The 20,073-nt window shown below is 45.8% G+C and overlaps 1 protein-coding gene across 1 annotated transcript in view; it reads left to right on the top strand.

Moving 5' to 3' along the window:
• DEPTOR (DEP domain containing MTOR interacting protein) overlaps nt 1-12,413 on the top strand; it is a 195,453-nt gene extending 183,040 nt beyond the window's left edge. Inside the window, exon 10 of the mRNA XM_082258014.1 lies at nt 11,642-12,413. Coding sequence (XP_082114140.1) covers nt 11,642-11,770 — 129 coding nt within the window. The 3' untranslated portion in view covers nt 11,771-12,413. The remainder of the gene's footprint in view (nt 1-11,641) is intronic.
• Nucleotides 12,414-20,073: the final 7,660 nt, after the last annotated feature.

The raw sequence follows: 20,073 nt of genomic DNA, 5'->3' as shown, positions 1-20,073 counted from the left end.
AAGGGAGGTATGTCAGCAGCTCCAACTTCTCAGGGGTAGGTGCGATGAACATGTGGGTTTGAACGAGCGATGAGTGAGCGCAAACCGGCGATTGAAATAGCCGCTCATAGCGGCGCTCGGCAATGATGTCATCTGGTCTTAAAGGTATATGCGTCCCTTGTTACACAAGATGGGACGCAATTAGGAGAGGAGAAATATGGAGACAAGGGTACCGGAACATTACAAGGAGTCAAACACTTCTGCATGATTTGTGTGGCTGATTGCAGCCTCCTTTGAGGTAGTCTTTTATACCCAGTTCCACCCCACACCCCTGCAAAGCAACATTCTGTTGTCATGGGATTCTGAATGGACCAATTTTTTTTGCACCAAGGGCCAGGCTACTCCGGGCCTGGTGGCTTAGGAATCCTGCTTTAATGCAAGATCTTTACAACTGATGCCAGCCTGTTGGGCTTCGAAGGAGTCCTAGACACTTTGTTGTTATAGGGGCTAGGAGGAATATCATCTCCCAGTCAATATCCTGGAGCTTCTGGCAATTTAGTTGTCTCTACAACTTTGGCAGGCAAGCTACGGTGGTTGGACAAAATTATGGAAATAAGTATAGTAAAAGAAGTCGTTACCTAATATGGTGTTAAACTGATTTGGCATCCAAGACAGCCTGAATTCTGCTGAGAATTGACAATTTTTAAGTTGGATGGTGGATAATGGAATCTGATACCACTCTTCATTCAAATATCGGGGTCACAATCCTGCACAATGTCCTTCTGTCTCTTTCGATCAGTTGACCATGTTGACTGCGTTTTTGCTTATCAGATGACATTTTCCCTGAAACTTTATATGCAGTCCTAAGCTTTGTTACTGTACCTCGTGGCTTTCACGTACCTTGTGGCAGAGCCTGACATGTAGAGGAAGCCCTACTATCATACAGCCCTGGCTCTGGGACCACTGATGTTGCAACAGTGGCCGAGAGAGCGCGGGGAAGTATGAGTAACTATAAGATCTTCCGCCGGTCGCAGAGGTGGGTATCGGGTGCATCCCTGCATTTGGGCCAGATGGCTGGAACAGCAGATGGCAGCAGGAGCAGCAGACCCTTGGCTGCGTAGGCGGCAGTTGCTTGGCAGACAGCAGGAAGACTGGCAGCACACGGCAGGTGAAGAACCAGTGGGAACCAGGCAGCATGCAGGGCAAGACAGACGGATAACTGGATGCTAGATCAGTAACAGAAGGTCTGCCGTATACATCTGCCGTATACATCTGCCGACAGCATACAGTATACATCTGCCAGCCATCTGATTGGCTGGAGCCGCAATGACGTCACTCCCGCGCATGCGCATGAGAGCTGCCATTCACGGCACAGGGCTCTGAAAGAAGGGCACGGGCGGCCGTTCCTTCAGAGCGCATGCCCCGATGACGTCATTGGCTGCATGCAATCAGGGGCGTACCGTGGGGTTGGCCAGAACGGCGCCCACCAGGGGCGCAGGCCGAGGGGGGGGCGCAAAAACACTGGCATTGTAGTGTAGAACCAGTGACTTACTGCTCCTCCCGGTCCTCCGTTCAGCCTGCGCCCCCCGGGCCCCGCGGCCGGCGCCCCCCCCCCCGCCCGCTCCGCTCCAATCCCGGAAGCCACCCGCCCGGAGCTCGCTGTCCACTGTCCAGACTGTCTGTTACTATACTGTGTGTGTCGGAGGCTCGGTGCGATGGGCGGGCCGGCGGCTCCCCTCGTCACAGGGCTCCGCCCACATAACTCGTCATCGGCAGGCTCCTAGCTTCAGGCTCAGCAGGCTGCCTGGTGGAGGAGATGAATGGGGAATGCTGCACTCTCTCTGCCAGTGAGTGACAGAAGCTTAGCTGGCTGGCTCCCAGGTACCATTAGAACTTAAAGAAGAAGACATTTTTTTAAATTCATTGTAGAGTAGACCATAATATATATGATATACAGGATGTGGTCTCTATACTGCACTATATATATGTCGAGGAGGCCACATTGTGTGTGTGTGTGTGTGTGTGTGTGTGTGTGTGTGTGTGTGTGTGTGTATATATATATATATATATATATATATATATATATATATATATATATTGCAGTATAGAGGACGCCATATCCTGTGTGTATATATTATATTATATATATACAGGATGTGGCCTCCTCTATACTGCACTATATATATATATATATATATATATATATATATATATATATATATATATATATATATATATATATATATATATATATATATATATATATATACACAGTGGGTACGGAAAGTATTCAGACCCCCTTAAATTTGTCACTCTTTGTTATATTGCAGCCATTTGCTAAAATCTTTCCCCCTCAGGCTGTGCGTTCGTCCAGGGGGGGGAACCTTTGGTTTTTTCCACCATCTAGACTCACCTGGATACGGGGTTTACACCCGCAAACTGGATTTTCCAGACGGAAGCAGTGGGGATTCAGTGTCATTCACTGGATGGTATTCCCCCAGCACGCCCGGGGTTTGCTTGGTGGTGAGGGAGGCTACCTCTCCGAATGTACCCTGATGATATGGGACTCGGCACCTTTCCTGGGCTCTTTGAGTGAGAGTGAGAGGTCTTTAGGGTTGATTTACCCTGATACCCTCGCCCGGTTGTATCCCTCCTGCATATGGCCCTGTATGGTCTATAGCGCAGCCAGTATCTTCGGTCTCTTGTTCAAGCACTTTACAGCACAAGTATCTTGTTAACCAAGGATCAACAAACGGTCTTCGATAAAGCGCCATTTTATGCGAAACGCGTCAGACCGATCCTATCTGGTTACAAACAATGTCAATTGTACTGTCTTTGTCTTTTTATCAAATTTCATGTGTGGAGTTGGTTCCATTTTTATATTTATGAATGTTAATCACCACAATAAAGTTTACACTTTTATTACATCGTTTGTTCTATTGCTGTTTTACAGCGGTTTTGGTGCTCCAAACTAGTTGGTTGTGACAGTCTCCTTACCATCCCTTTCTTTTGTCTAGAGGTACAGTGGGGGCTTTTTTTCCCCCCATGGGGTGGCGTCCCACTGTCCCTTCTTACATTTGTTCCAATATATTACCTGGGATTGGAGTCAGTTCACACCAATACTTTACTAGTTTATCCAACAACACCCTTTCCTTTTTTATATATATATATATATATATATATATAGTGCAGTATAGAGGACGTCATATCCTGTGTGTATATATATATATATATAAATATATATATAAATATATAGTGCATTATAGAGGAGGCCACATCCTGTATATATATATATATATATATATATATATATATATATATATATATATATATATATAATATTATATATACACACAGGATATGGCGTCCTCTATACTGCACTATATATATATATATATATATATATATATATATATAATATATACACACAGGATATGGCGTCCTCTATACTGCACACTATATATATATATATATATATATATATATATATATATATAGTGCAGCATAGAGGATGGCATATCCTGTGTGTGTATATATAGATATATACAGGATGTGGCCTCCTCTATAATGCACTATATATATATTTATATATATATATATATATATATATATATATATAATATACACACAGGATATGGAATCCTCTATACTGCACTAACACACACACACAGGATGTGGACTGGCCTCCTCTATACTGCACTCATATATATATATATATATATATATATATATATATATATAATCGGTGCCACCTTATCAGGGCCATCAGTGCAGACTCACTAGCGCACATTATTGAAGAAGAACAATTACCTGTTTGCAAAAAATTTTAACAAACTAAAAAACAGTGGTTTTTTTTTTTTTTTTACATTTTTTGATTCTTTTTTTGTTCAGCAAAAAAATAAAAAATAAAAACCCCAGTAGTGATTAAATACCACCAAAAAAAAGCTCTATTTAGCCTAAATCTCATCTGACTACTATGCTTATATGCAATATCTGTTTTTGAGTCAAAACAATTGAAAAATGACTGTATAACCTAAACATTACCTTTAATGGATACGCAGACGATTAAAAATGAATAGAAATTGACGTAAAAAGACAAACAACAGAATATCTAAGGGCTCTTTCACACAATTTTCGCAATGCGGTCCGCTCCGGCACTTTTTTTTTTTTTTTTCACTTGTGTCATCCGCTCCGTATGTCGGCATATCATCCCATCCGTTTGTGGATGATATACGGACATAATGTATGTCTATGGGCATTGCGGATGTCAGCGGATGACACCGCTGACATCCGATTTTGCATCCGTTCCATTTTTTTAAACTGAACAAAAATAGGGTTCTGTTCCGTTCCAAAAAATGGAACAGAACTGAAAGGACAAAAATCGGATGTTAGCGGATGGTCATCCGCTGACATCCGCGATGCCATTGACATGCATTATGTCCGTATATCACCCGCAAAAAAATAGGATGATATACGGACATGCGGAACGTCCGTGTGAAAGGGCCCTTGCTCTTTAATGATGGGGCGGGGGAGGGGGGCGCAGATACAGCTTCTCGCCAAGGGCGCTGGAGACCCTAGGTACGCCTCTGCATGCAATGTAAATATCTCCTAAATGGTGCACGTTCCCAGAACAGTTGAAGCTGCTATATCTGCAAAAGGGTGGGCCAAATGTAGTATTTAGCCCCCTTTACTCTGATACCCTTAACTAAAATCTAGTGGAACCAATTGCCTCCAAAAGTCACCTAACTGGTAAAAAGAGTGTAATTTAATATCAGTATAAATAAAGCTGTTCTGTGAAGCCCACAGAGGTTTTTTAGAAAACCTTAGTGAACAAACAGCATCCTGAAAGCCAAGGAGCACGCCAGACAGGTCAGCAGACATCTCAAGTCTCCCGCAAGTCGCGGGAGACTCCCGCTATCCGCCCTGAGCTCACAGACACCCGCAAGCTCAGGGCAATATCCCGGCTGTGTGAGTCAGTCTGAGTGAGTGAGTCAGATGAGATGACTCATCGATCGATGCAGGCAGGAGTGTGACAGCTGTCAGCAAGCTGAGCCTGCACAGACATCACGTCGGAGCCGAAATAGATCCGGCTCACAGGCGGAGTGATATGAGTCATGCACTCCGCCTGTGGGAGGAGCTGCAAAGAGCAAGCAGTGACTTTGCTCTCTACTACAGCCACATTCTACTCCAGGAGGCATTTTGGCGCGCGCGGGACCGTGACACTGTGACACCCCACTCTGTGACAGTACCAGCAAGTGACCAGGCCAGTACCAGCAAGTGACCAGCACCAGTGACCAGGCCAGTACCAGCACCAGTGACCAGCACCAGTACCAGCACCAGTGACCAGGCCAGTACCAGCACCAGTGACCAGGCCAGTACCAGCACCAGTGACCAGCACCAGTGACCAGGCCAGTACCAGCACCAGTACCAGCACCAGTGACCAGGCCAGTACCAGCACCAGTGACCAGCACCAGTGACCAGGCCAGTACCAGCACCAGTGACCAGCACCAGTGACCAGGCCAGTACCAGCACCAGTGACCAGGCCAGTACCAGCACCAGTGACCAGCACCAGTGACCAGGCCAGTACCAGCACCAGTGACCAGGCCAGTACCAGCACCAGTGACCAGGCCAGTACCAGCACCAGTGACCAGGCCAGTACCAGCACCAGTGACCAGCACCAGTACCAGTGACCAGGCCAGTACCAGCACCAGTGACCAGGCCAGTACCAGCACCAGGACCAGCACCAGTGACCAGCACCAGTACCAGCACCAGTGACCAGGCCAGTACCAGCACCAGTGACCAGCACCAGTGACCAGGCCAGTACCAGCACCAGTGACCAGCACCAGTGACCAGGCCAGTACCAGCACCAGTGACCAGCACCAGTGACCAGGCCAGTACCAGCACCAGTGACCAGCACCAGTGACCAGGCCAGCACCAGTGACCAGCACCAGTGACCAGGCCAGTACCAGCACCAGTGACCAGCACCAGTACCAGCACCAGTGACCAGGCCAGTACCAGCACCAGTGACCAGGCCAGTACCAGCACCAGTGACCAGGCCAGTACCAGCACCAGTGACCAGTACCAGGACCAGGACCAGCACCAGTGACCAGCACCAGTGACCAGCACCAGTACCAGCACCAGTGACCAGCACCAGTGACCAGGCCAGCACCAGTGACCAGCACCAGTACCAGCACCAGTGACCAGGCCAGTACCAGCACCAGTGACCAGTACCAGCACCAGTGACCAGCACCAGTGACCAGGCCAGTACCAGCACCAGTGACCAGCACCAGTGACCAGGCCAGTACCAGCACCAGTGACCAGGCCAGTACCAGCACCAGTGACCAGGCCAGTACCAGCACCAGTGACCAGGCCAGTACCAGCACCAGTGACCAGCACCAGTACCAGTGACCAGGCCAGTACCAGCACCAGTGACCAGCACCAGTGACCAGGCCAGTACCAGCACCAGTGACCAGCACCAGTACCAGCACCAGTGACCAGGCCAGGACCAGCACCAGTGACCAGGCCAGTACCAGCACCAGTGACCAGGCCAGTACCAGCACCAATACCAGCACTAGTGACCAGGCCAGTACCAGCACCAGTGACCAGCACCAGTGACCAGGCCAGTACCAGCACCAGTGACCAGGCCAGTACCAGCACCAGTGACCAGCACCAGTGACCAGGCCAGTACCAGCACCAGTGACCAGGCCAGTACCAGCACCAGTGACCAGGCCAGTACCAGCACCAGTGACCAGGCCAGCACCAGTAACCAGCACCAGTGACCAGGCCAGTACCAGCACCAGTGACCAGCACCAGTGACCAGCACCAGTGACCAGGCCAGTACCAGCACCAGTGACCAGCACCAGTGACCAGGCCAGTACCAGCACCAGTAACCAGGCCAGTACCAGCACCAGTGACCAGTACGAGCACCAGTGACCAGTACCCGCACCAGTTACCAGACCAGTACAGTACCAGCACCAGTGAACAGTACCAGCATCAGTGACCAGTACCAGCATCAGTGACCAGTACCAGCATCAGTGACCAGTACCAGCATCAGTGACCAGCACCAGTGACCAGGTATACTGATTACATTCCATTTCATTATTCTCTGGTAGTGTTAAATTGGAAAGGGGGGTGCGGCGCAGGCGTGCGTGGGGGGGGGGGACGGCGGCATGTGGGGGGGGGGGCTCACCTCCCTGAAATGACTTTGCCACCTCCCTGAAATGAGTTTTTGCAGGTTGGGATGTCTGGGTCAGGGATACAGTTGTGGAGAAGTTTAAAACAGGGTTAGATTGTAAAAATATATCCCAAGCTTTGAAAATCTCACCGAGCACTGTTCAATCCATCATATGAAAATGGAAAGACTGACAGGCCGGGCAAAGAGAGCATTAATGAGAGAAGCAGCTAAGAGGCCCATGGTAACTCTGGAGGAGCTGCAGAGATCACAGCTCAGGTGGGAGAATCTGTCCACAGAACAACTATTAGTCGTGCGCTCCACAAATCTGGCCTTTATGGAAGAGTGGCAAGAAGAAAGCCATTATTGAAAGAAAGCTAGAAGACCCGTTTGCAGTTTGTGAGAAGCCATTCAGGGGACACAGCAAACATGTGGAAGAAGGTGCTCTGGTCAGATGAGACCAAAATATTACATTTTGGCCTAAAAGCAAAATGCTATATGTGGCGGAAAACTAACACTGAACATTTCCCTGAACACACCAGTGAAACATGGTGGTGGAAGAATCATGTTGTGGGGATGCTTTTCTTCAGCAGGGACAGGGAAGCTGGTCAGAGTTGAAGGAGCCAAATACAGGGCAATCTTAGAAGAAAACCTGTTAGAGTCTGCAAAAGACTTGAGACTGGGCAGAGGTTCACCTTCCAGCAGGACAACAACCCTAAACATACAGCCAGAACTGCAATGGAATGGTTTTGAAGCATATTCATGTGTTAGAATGACCCAGTCAAAGTCCAGACCTAAATCCAATTAAGAATCTGGGGCAAGAATTGCTGTTCAGATGCTCTCCATCCAATCTGACAAAGCTTGAGCTGTTTCGTAAGGAAGAAATGTCGCTCTCTAGATGTGCAAAGCTGGTAGAGACATACCCAACAAAAACTTGCAGCTGTGAGGGGGGGGGGGGGCTGAATACAAATGCACACCACACTTTTCACATTACATTTATTTGTAAAAAAAAAAAAATGTTGAAAACCATTTATCATTTTCTTTCCACTTCCCAATTATTTGCCACTTTGTGTTGGTCTATCACATAAAATCCCTATAAAAGACATCAGTCCATCATGTAATGTAGATGAACAATCGCAGATACTTTGCAGTCCATCCTGTGAGACAACCATGGTTTCTTCCATATATATGTAGCACCCTCCTAGATAGGTGCTAGGTTTTGGCTCTGCCTGCCTATCAGGAGAGCAGCAGGTAAAACATAGCTGAACTCTGCCTATTAGGGGAGCATGATTACTAGTTAGGCCGGCTCAGTGTGTCTGGTGTGTATTCATGTGGGCTGAGGGAGTGTCCCCACTGCATCCAATGGAGAGGTCCATTGGACAGTGGAGGAAACCCAGCCAATTATGCACAGGCTTTTGTAGCTGTCTCAGTGTGTTGGCACAGACAAGTGGTGCATTCTGGGATAGACTATAAAAGCCAAGGACACATGAGGCAGGGGGTCTTTGGGCAGTAAGCCAATTCCCGGAAGGAGGGTGACGGCTGTCTCCTCTTCTGAAGTTGTGGAAGGTGGTCACAGGCAGTCGGCCTGGTGAACCAGAAAGTGTGGCTGAACCCGGAGGTCCAGTGGAAGCTGACTGGTGGAGTTGGAGGCAACGGTGGCTCTGGAAAAACAGTGTCCGTGAGTACAGAGCTACTTGCCCAGGGGTCTGCCAGGAAGGGGACCACTCCAGAGGCTAGAGTCAGCGGACGGGTGTCAGTACACAGGCATTGAGAGTAAAGGGGGTGCCAAGTTTAGAACCCTGAAGAGAATAACTAAGCAGGAACCTTTAAAGTATCTTCACTTCAGTGGCAAGGTGAAGCAGCGGCCTTGCCGCATTCTACAGTAATCTGTCATCAAGACTGTGAATATTTAATAGTTGGAGTATCCCACTCATCCCTTCTCCTATCCAAGTTCCAAATAAAAACACAAAAACAACATCCCCTGGATTGATTTTTGACTGAGCCAAGGACTTTCATTGCTGTTTATCTGCTATCAGTTTCTAAGGGTAACCCAGGGGAAACCAGAAAGTGTACTTCTCAGCAGTCCTCTAGGGGGCAGTGCTACAGATACAATGAAAAAATGAGTGTAGACGTGAGATAAATGGTAAAAAAAAGTGGCCTAATCAGTGGCTCAAGTATGGAGTGAAGTATATTTTTGCATACGACTCTTTAAGACATTTCCAGTTCCTGAAATTGTAATGCTTCTTTTTAATGGTCTGTTAATATTGGGTTACTTCTACTCTATAATCCCCGATTATAACACAGAGATCAGTGGATCAATTATATCTTGTGTGCAAAAATAGCAGAAACCAGAAATGAGCTGATTGACTGGTGATTACTGTCAGAGCCGAGCCTGTTAGTTGTACCCTGCAGACCTCCTCCGTCCTCTGCCAGCCTTTCATTGTCTGTGGCATCCTGCCAGCAGTGTAAAGCTTGTCGTAACTGAATAAGCCTTTGTGCTGAACGAAATACTGAAATTAAATAAACTGCGTTCTGGCTTCTTTCAGTCTGATAACCACCCAGTTCTTCTGGAAATCTCTGCTGAAACACTCGCTGCTGCCAACTGTGTAACTGACTGTATCCGGATTGCTGGAGCTCACACAAGCTGGCAGTTCTGGGCAGTTATTGCACCTAGAGCAATGGCTAATAGTACTAATAATTGCTTAAATATTCTGAGCTGCTCCCGAAACACTCTGTGGATCATAACCGAGCTTATTACATGAAGTACAAAAAGGGGAACTGAATTCTGCAGAATGCACAGATGAGATATAAGCTATATTAACCAAAAGTATTGGGACGCCTGCCTTTACACGCTCATGAACTTTAACGGCATCCCAGTCTTAAGCCTCGTACACACGCAACGATTGTTGGCCGTACGATCGGCCGTCTTTTGTCCAGTGTTGTTGTGTTGGTTGAAATGTGCTCTAGACTGCACACTAATTTTTTCGGCCAACAAAAGTCTACTTCAGAAGTGATGTCATGTGCTGGTTTACTTTCCGTGTGTTTTTTCTTCTCTGAGCATGCCCAGTCTTGCTCATCAGATTTTTGTCTGCCGAAATCTGTACTGACTGATGAACAATCGGCCGTTCTGTAAAATTTTATAGCATGCACACCAGATTTTGTTCGGCTGAAAAGTCGCAGTCGGTTGTCGGAAGCATCATACTAACAAGCCGACAATCGGCCAATCGGACGTTGGCCGAAAATTCACGGCCAACAATCTGTGCGTGTGTACGAGGCTTTAGTCCGTAGGGTTCAATATTGAGTTGGCCCACCCTTTTGCAGCTATAACAGCTTCAACTCTTCTGGGAACATGCACCGTTTAGGAGATATTTACATTGCATGCAGCCAATGACGTCATCGGGACATGCGCACGGGCGGCCGTTCCTTCAGAGCCCTGTGCCGTGAACGCTGGCTCCCATGCGCGGGAGTGACATCATTGCGGCTCCAGTCAATCAGCCGGATGATGCGAACCCGGAAGTAAGACTGCTGAACATGTCGGCCGTGTTACTTGTGAGCGGGCGGCACTGAGGGGGCTTCGTTCTAAGGTAAGTATTTCATAATGAGCTAGTATGTGATGCATACTAGCTCATTATGCCTTTTTGTCTTTCAGGTTTTTTTTTTTGAGATTTACAACCTCTTTAAATGTACAAAATTTGCAGTTCCTACACCAAGTCTAGATTTCATTGTTGCAAGACTTGTGTGTTACAGCGGAGTTCCGGCCTCAGAATCGTTTTTTTAATAAAAATACTGCCAAAATAGTGATCCATCGCCCTTAATACATCCGCTAACCCCGTTTTACATAGTTTTAGAAGTTAGTTTAAATCGTAAATTCTTACTTTTAAAATCTTTTGCTGAGCGCGGCCATCTTTGTTGTGGTTATCCGAAGCCGCAGTATGTAAATGTATTCCCTTCTTTCTGGTTCTAGCTCATTGTGCAAGATGAATGCAGCGCGAAATCTCGCGCATGCCCAGTACTGTGCGATCGGCATAGTAAGGGTTTCCATAGGGAAGCCTATCATCGCGTCCTTTCCTGTTTGCAAATAACGCAATGAGAGGAGCGGCCGGCCGCCCACGTCACTGCCCATTGCCTCCTGGGAGTGATGAGTAAGAGCTTCCAGGATGCATTGCAGGACAGGAAGTGACGGCACGGACTGCGGCCGCAGAGGGAGGAAGTGGAAGGAAGGCAAGTATATTTTCTTCTGAAACAAGGTAAGTAAAAAAAAAAAAAAATCTGGACTATCCAATTCTTTTTCAGGTGACACTCGGCAAGCGGATGGCACAAAATCGATTGTGTCGATTTTGAGGCCAGAACTCCGCTTTAACCACTATACCGCCATGTTGCTGTCATTTCCAATTGGTGGCTATGAGTTCCTGTACTTTGCACACAGTTCTTGCAAATTTTGCTTCTTTATTCAGTTAATTTGATTATATTCCTGTATTGTTTTACTTTCAGATCCGCCAGTTCGTGGTATCTGTGAATGGCCTCAACGTCCTACATTGTCATTTCAGAGCCGTCAGCAACCTCGTCCTTACCGGCCCCAGGACCATTGTCATGGAAGTGATGGAGGAGGTAGAACCGTGAATGACGGGAAGTGCAGGCCGGGGGAATGTGGCAGTTCTGACTGTTCTTAACCAAAGCAAAACCAATTCTCTGTTATTCTGTGTTGGGAAAGTTGCCAGTTCCGTCCAGTCCAGCCCTCCCCTCCTGCCACCGTTTTTCTATTTTGGTTTCTGAGCCTCAATAACCCTCCGCTGCTCCAAGGTGAAACTTGAAAAGAAACAGAAAAAACTGGACTACAGTATGTTGTTGTTTCTGATCTTCTCACAAAGAATAAGCTGTGCTAAAAAAAATTCTCTATGTACTGTATGTGTGCTGTGTGTGGAAATTGAATATATTGTGTCAGAGCTGAATGCCTAACATTCAACAAGTGCCATTACACAATCACAGTGATGTCTGTAAATATAGCAATGGGCCTTGTGTGCGACCAGCCTTTATCAGCCAATCGCATAAATCCATTCATTATCAAAAGACAAACTTTCAGAGGCGGATATCTCATGGGGTTTGGCAAAAGATGAGAGATTTTCTCTTCCTATAATGATTGCCGAGCACAAAAAACCACTGTGACTTTTCCTCTCCGCATGTTGGATATTATTTTTAAAGCCTGCACAGTAAAGGGACCATTTCCTTTTTATTTCTCAAAATAAAAAGCAATCTGTACTGAAAGAGTGTCAAAATACCTTTGCAAGAAGCCTCTGATGGAAGCTACCAGTTTCTGGCCTGTAAATGTCGCTTTTCCACTGTATGGAACCGCACGGTTCGGCTCGCTTTTGCGCTTTTCCACTGCATGGTACCGCATGGTACGGTGTTGGAACGGTTCGGTACGGCACAGTACGGCGGCGCTTTTCCACTGCATGGAAGGGTTCGGCTCGCTTTTGCGCTTTTCCACTGCATGCTACCACATGGTACGGTGTTGGTACGGTACAGCGGCGCTTTTCCACTACATGGAACCGAACGGTAAGGCTCGCTTAAACAGTACCATCTCGGTTGTGGTTCCAAGAGGGCCGCACCGGTACCATATCCCACAATCCTTTGCATGCAGCCTTGACTGTTTGTCACTACTAGCCACTGATTGGTCAGAGAATCGTTGTTACTACTCTAGTGGAAAAGCAAACCGTACCGAACCGTTCCAACACCGTACCAATGCGGTACCATGCAGTGGAAAACCAAACCGAGCCAAGCAGGGCCGAGTGGAGCCGAGCCGGTACTTGCAGTGGAAAAGTGTCAAAAGAGTTCCAAGGCAATGAAGCTGCACCTATTCAGATTTAGGCTAGTCAACTGGCTGATCAAAAAAAAAAGAAAAACCAAACTGATTCACCTATCCACACAAGCAAAGTGAATGGAAGAACCCCCCCCTCTGTGCCATTTGTATTCTGACAGCAGGACTCAGAATACACTGATCAGCAGCTGCAGCCACTGAGCGAGAAAGATTTTCCAACAAGCCCATTATACAGAAATTGATTGTTAGACCTTTCTCGACTTCTGTTGAGTGGGAGCGGCCACACATGGATCACAATTTGTCCAATCCCTGCTGACCTGGGTGAATTTTGATCCATCTTTGACCAGTTTCAAGTGTGTTGCCGTTTCCCCAAAACTAATAGACAACCCAGACTTCAGACAAGGGCAGCATGCATCTGGAGAGTCCCGCATGGGAATTTTTCACAGATCATACACAAGCCTGATTTAGGCCCCATTCACATGAAGGGTCCAATCAGGTCCACCTGTCAGTTTTTCACGCAGGCCTGATTGGATGGTCCATATATCCCTATGGCTTTAGGGGGACTGGTCTTTGGCCATTGGGAGTAGAAAATGCCTCAGCATCAGTGCTCCATCATTGGCTGTAATTGGAGGAATTGTGCCCCATTGTTGATATCAATGAGAAGAATAGTGGACCATCAATGGTGTCAGTAGGAGTAATGGTGCTCCATCATTGTAGTCAGTTGGAATAGTGTCCCAGGGGCCATATAAAGGCATGTAAATACAAGCAAGGGGTAGATACAGAAGTGTGCCCAAACCAAAGCATGTTGTCCCTTCCCCAAATTAATTCATGGAAGAAGCCAAGGAAGTGTCCCTGGGGAATTTTACTGGACAAGGCTGGGTAGTAAAAGAGTATGAAGAAATAGGAGAAGTAGAGTAAAAAGTAACATTTATTTTTTCGTATTAATATGTTGTTGTTATTGTACATTTTAATATGAAACAAGAAATGTTACTTTTTACTCTACTTCTCCTATTTCTTCATACTCTTTTACTACCCAGCCTTGTCCAGTAAAATTCCCCAGGGACACTTCCTTGGCTTCTTTTATAAAGGCATGTAAAGGCATCTGTCCCCAGGCCACAGTTTGGAGACCACTGATTTAGGTGGATTGGATCAAAGGGCAGTTGGGTGTAAACAGACAGTGGAGTCCTTTACTCCCGACAGCCCGTAGAGCAGAGCAGGCTGTGTCTGTGTCCACTCTGATCCCCTGCTTTCCAAACGGAGTCCACCCCGTGTGAAGACGTCCTATTTGCCAAGCTCTCAGGGGGTCATGTATTATACACAAAGTGACAAAGAGGACCCAATTTGACCCCTCTAGTCTCATGTCGCTGTGTGTGCCACCCTTTCCAACATGCCAACTTACAGGACAGCTTAAAGGGAAACTATAGTGGGTTCACATCATATTTTTTTTTTTCATTTACATTTAGGCCTATTAGTTAAAAAAATAAAAAAAAGATTATGTATATCGATTACAACATGCAAAAAATATTACTCTACAAAGAAACCTTTAATTCATGACAAAGAATTCCAAGAGCACTAGAAGTTATCTTAAGAGATAGCACAGCATTACTTATCCCCTTTCAGTAGAGCTGTCTCTCATTGAAACCTTGGACAGAGCCATTCAGAGTGGAGGACAGGGAGTGGGAGGAGTCACTGCTCTGATTCTAAGGCCCCTTTCACACTTGTGCGACTTGTCCTGCGACTTGTACTCCATGATTTCCAATATCATATCATTTTTCATATCTGTGCGACTTCAAGTCGCAACGACTCAAAGTAGTCCCTTCACTACTTTGGTCTGACTTTGATGTGTTTTGAGGTCCAAAGACCCCAAGATTACACAGGCATTGCTTCAAGTCCAGTCAAAATCACAGCAAAATCGTGCAACTTTTAGGTCGCACAACTGTGAAAGCGGCCTTAGGCTCTGTTCATATGGGAAGCCAGAAGTCCGTAAAAAAACAGGCAGTTTATCTTCATTTTTACTGCCCCCCAACCGCCCACCCAAACTGTGCAATGGCGGCTGGTTGGGAAAGTAGAGAGAGGATGGAACCACAGCCAAATTGACCCATTCAAGTAAGTGAAACTGCCTTGCAACCACATGTAATGCACACGGCCATGGCATGGTCCTGCGGGCTTTCACTAGTTGTCATATCACCTCTGAGCTGCCTGTCAAATGGCTTTGAAAAGCCATCCACTGCAGATCGTTTTTCAAAGGAGTGGCAAAACCAATGCACCTGTAAACAAGCCAAATGTATACATTTCAGCTTGAGCTATTGATCTCTGCAAACAACATTTTTACTACAAAAGCTATGTGCAAAGGAGGCCCAAAGCTTCATCTTCTAAATGGGGAAGGGGAAGTGTGGCCACACACAGTTACACATATGCAGATCCTCCTGTGTTCACAAGTTATAGCAATGGAAATGGCCTTTCACTGTGCAGGTTCCAGTTTGTTCTGGACGTAAAACACTTATGTTCTAGAACAATTTCTTAAACCTTATCATTGATAGTGGAAAGTTGGTGCAACCCGCCTTAGAAAAATTACACCTGGAATATGATTGGCTGTTATAGAGACGCATTTCATTAAGGCTCATTGTTACTCAGCACCACCTAGTACAGTTCGATTCAGTAGATGTTTGTGTCTCTATATGTTCTTTCCTTCATTACGGCCACAGAGATAATGGAGAAATTAAATACTTGAATCACATTTGTACACAATTGATTGTATGATGTTAAGCTAAGAGATTAAAGGGGCATTCTGTTTTGCGTGGAGTAGGATAAAGGATTGATTATTCTCTGGGTCTTTACAGGTTTCTCTGGGAATCTAGTAGAGCGATGCCATACACACTGTAAGATTTTCTGAAGACTTTTTCCTTCAGATTTACCTTTTCTATGTAGTTCAAGGGCCTGCCAGATTGCATACAAATTGAAAGTGTTTAGGTTTGACCTCATATTATATGGTTTTGGTAAATCTAAAGGAAAAAATTTTCAGAAAATCTTATAGTGTGTATGGCCCATTACCGATATGCCACACTAGGCAGGGGCTTTTCAGCCGAGCTATTTCTGGCAGCAGTTTGTATGTTTTATCGCCTTCTCTAGAGTGTCCACCAGAGGGCGCATGCTACAGCATTTCTGTAGTGGATTAAAGTAGGATACACACTATACAACTTTTGTTGTTAGATTTTCTTTAGATTTACCTTTTCTATGTAGTGCAAGGGCCTGCCTGACTGCATATAAATTTAAAGTGTTTAGATTTGACCTCATATTATATGGTTTTGGTAAATCTAAAGGAGAAAAATCTAAAGACAATTGTATAGTGTGCAAAACCAAGAATAAAGAGAAAGTAGGGGTTTATAAGGCCAATTGGGAGAAGGAAAACCAGAATACAACTATATAAAATAAATCAATTTATTGGTACATATAAAAAATGTGTATATATGAAGGACAAAGAAAAGAGGTCCCCCCATTTATTCTTGGTTTTGTATAATAATTTTGGGGCATGGGCCGACCTACACGGTAATTTTTCTTAATTGTATAGTGTGTATGTCCCATTACTAACAAGAATACATGGAAAAGCCAGACTGGTGAAAACAGTAGCTCAGCTGAAAAAGCCAAGATTGGTTTGTTACAGCTGTACGTGATGTGTGGGAAGTCTTTGTAAGGTTCTCAGACAGCGGTAAAGCCGGCAAAGAAACCTTTGTCCTACTCCTGAAAAATAGGGTCCCGTTTTGGATGGAGCTGCTCATTATTGTACCGTCTGTTTGTACACAAAGGGAAACCTTTCGCCATGAGTGCTTTTTTTTTTGCATACATTTATATTGGTACATTTTGTTACCCCGTCTAATCAAATTTGCATAATATGTGTTACAAATTGAGATATTTTAAAGGGATATATAGGGGAGGTTTTATATTGTGTGTGGATTTAACATGTGACTTTACAAAGTTGATTATTAATTCGATTTTTTTTTTTGTTTTCTCATTACATTGCTGCAAAAAAATTATATAGAGGCGCACAGAGTTTGTATTTGCAATATATATGTATATGCCATTTATGTAGCATTTATTTACCTATATAAGATGAACCTTATATTTAAAGTGGAAGAACCAGGTTTTCCACCTGGGTAAGTATGACTTACAGTTCTTGGCTGATGCAGGAGCTAGGCAAAGGATAAACCCAATTCTGAAACCATCCCTGTTAGGATGTCCTAACAGGAGACACCATAAATGCTTGTATTGTGCATACAGGTATAGCTTGAGTGGTACATACAACCGGCTTCTACAAAGCATTTTCAGTTTTTTCAGCAAGCTGTGAACAGTTTTCTTGAAGACTTTAAATCAAAGAGACACTGTCACCAGATCATTTATTTCAACAGTTCTTTCTGTAGGATGATATGTGCATTTACAGTATTCCATGTATGTTATTCACCTGTAAAAGCCTCCCTTGTATAGACATTCAAAAGCCACGAGACTGCTGTTGGATGCCGCCATATTGGATGGATGCCACCATATTGGATGGATTAATCAATAAAAAGAATTCGCTACATATTGATTTGTGGAAATAAGTGGAGATTCTCCTTCCGCACAGATCTTTACTTATTGACATAAATAGACACTGTTATATTCAGAGCAGTATAAACATTCTGACACCATATTGGATGGATGCCACCATATTTAATGTAATGTCAGCAGCCCTAGCAGGCTCACAGCTGTCATTCAAGTGACACTCTATAGCAGGGTTTCTCAACCAGGGTTCTGTGGAACCCTAGGGTTCCTCCCAGAGGTTGCTAGGGGTTCCTTGGGCAATGATACATTTTTGCCTCTCAGATAAAACCCCACTGACCCCATTTATCTATTTAACTATCTGTAAGGGGTAGCTCTTCCCAATGACTACAAGTGTAAGGGGCATTCTTCCCACTGACCATCACACAAATGTATCATGAGTTGTAGATAAAAATATTTTTAGCAGGGGTTCCCTGAATTTGGAAACTTTTTTCTAGGGTTCCTCTGTGTTGAAAAGGTTGAGAAAGACTGCTCTATAGTATTTATCTAGTAGTAATCTATAGTGTGAGCTCCTCCCTACAAAAAAAGGAGCGGAGGAGCTGGATCAGCACAGACAGTAATTGGACACTTGGGCTATTGTTGTGCTGGGGAATGGATTCTTCTAGGAGTAGTCACATTTTCTAGCAGGATCAGAGGCACTTTGAAAATGAAAGATGAGTCAGGTAAGCATTTAAAATACTTAATTTTTTTGTGCTTTTTACCTTCATTTTTTTTTAATTCGTAACAGGGTCTCTTTAAAGCAACCTCCAGCTCCCATTTGGTAATGTTATACACAGATCATAATGGGAGTGCTAGATTAACCACATCGCATAAAGAGCATTTCTCTAGCGCTCATTGACAGACGTAGTCCTCGGTGATACACCACCTTCGGGTTATGTTGCCTCCACAGGAGCAGGACTAGACAGGAAATTAAAAAGCTCTGGCCACACCCCAGGGGCAGTCCCAGAGGGTATATCCTCTCTCTCTCTGCCTCAGCAAATCAGTTATTTTCTGTCTAGTTAGGAGTAAGGACCTAGATACCTTGCTGGGATCTTAGGTCCTGGCAAGAATTTTTTCTTAAAGGATTTTTTAGACAGCTTTTTTTCTCCAGTGTTCCTGTGAGATCTTCAAGCAAGAAAGCTGAACTGGGCGACGGGCTGGATGTTGAGATCCGGTGGTCACCCCAGTTCAGCCTACGAGCGCGTGCAGGCCATAGCTCCACGCTGGGTCGGCCGCGACAAAGTCCCATTAAAGGACTGTCCACGCGAGTTAAACGTCTCGCTGAAACGCCAAAGACCATGAGTCACGGCGTCCGTATCGGTCGACAGCCCTCCCGCCCCGGTGGAGAGGGGTACTGTCAGGAGTTGGTGCCCGCCTGGTTCCGGTATGGTGAGTAGTATGTTCCCCCTTTCCCCCTGACGGGTTTTGTGGTGAACGCGGGCCCCTCTCTGTATGGTAAGATAGAGTCCCTTTCTATCCTACAACATGACACAGATCCTCCTACTTTGAGTGTGATTTTATGTGTGCAAAAAGCCAGGAGGCTTGGTTTGGGAGCTAACAATCTAATTGTATACATGTTTTTAAGATGTAATCTGTGGCATTCTGGGAATCTTATGGGTTAAGAATAAGCTACCTACCAGTCAGAAGCCACGGACATGTAGACTGCCTTCCTAATCAGATCTCCAGCTATTAGCAGGCCTCCCGAACGGCCATGCGGTCCGCCAGGGCCGGTACCGCCAACCACGCCATATCCCCATGCAGAGAGAGTGTTGTGTGCCCTGCAGCACACCGCTATTCAGTACGGGCCGCCGCCATTTTTTTTGCTGGATCGCACGAGCCGCCATTTTGGCGTAGCCTCGTGTCTCCAGCATGGGGGCGGCCATGTTTGAGGTGATCCAAACACCTCGTGGAGCTTGGGGGAGGCGCCGGAAGGCGTACAGAGGGGCGGAGCCGCCTCCTTTTTTCCTGGGCAGCCAGCCAAAAGACTTCCTGTTTGTCAAGACAGCGCTGTAACCTGTTGCAGTTAAACTCTGAGCATCAAGTGGTGAGCCTGGGGGTCTATCTCTCTCTCTCTCTCGATCGATAGGGATCCCTAGCAGGTAACACTAAGGGGCTTTTGTGGCGCTGGGTGTCGAAAAAAAAAAAAAAAAAAGTTTTATTTTTGATTTATATTATCCAGGAAGTAACTGGAATTATCATGGACCCTGCCACACATATTCCCCCACCTGTTTCCCTCGAGGGGGCCACGGGACCCGCCGGTGCACAGAGTATAGAGTCATTTACAGCAATTTTGGAGTCTATGGTGGCTCGGGTGGAGGCGGCCTGTCAGGGACGGGGGTCAAGGAAGCGACCCCCGCCTACCCCTATACCATCTGACACCTCTGACTCAGATTCAGAGGTGGTCACGGCAATTGCAGGTTCCTCTGCAAGGGCTGTTATCCCAGGTAAAGCCCCCTCAGACAGTGAGGAGGACGCTTCTTCTCCTGCTATTATTCAGGAAGAAGCATTGGTGGACGCACTAGTTGTGGCAGTGCAGGAA

This window comes from Pelophylax lessonae (genome assembly GCF_965119305.1).
Source record: "Pelophylax lessonae genome assembly, chromosome: 5".
NCBI classification, from domain to species: Eukaryota; Metazoa; Chordata; class Amphibia; order Anura; family Ranidae; genus Pelophylax; species Pelophylax lessonae.
The sequence above is the reverse complement of the archived record's forward strand: the minus strand, read 5'-3'. Positions and strand labels throughout refer to the sequence as shown.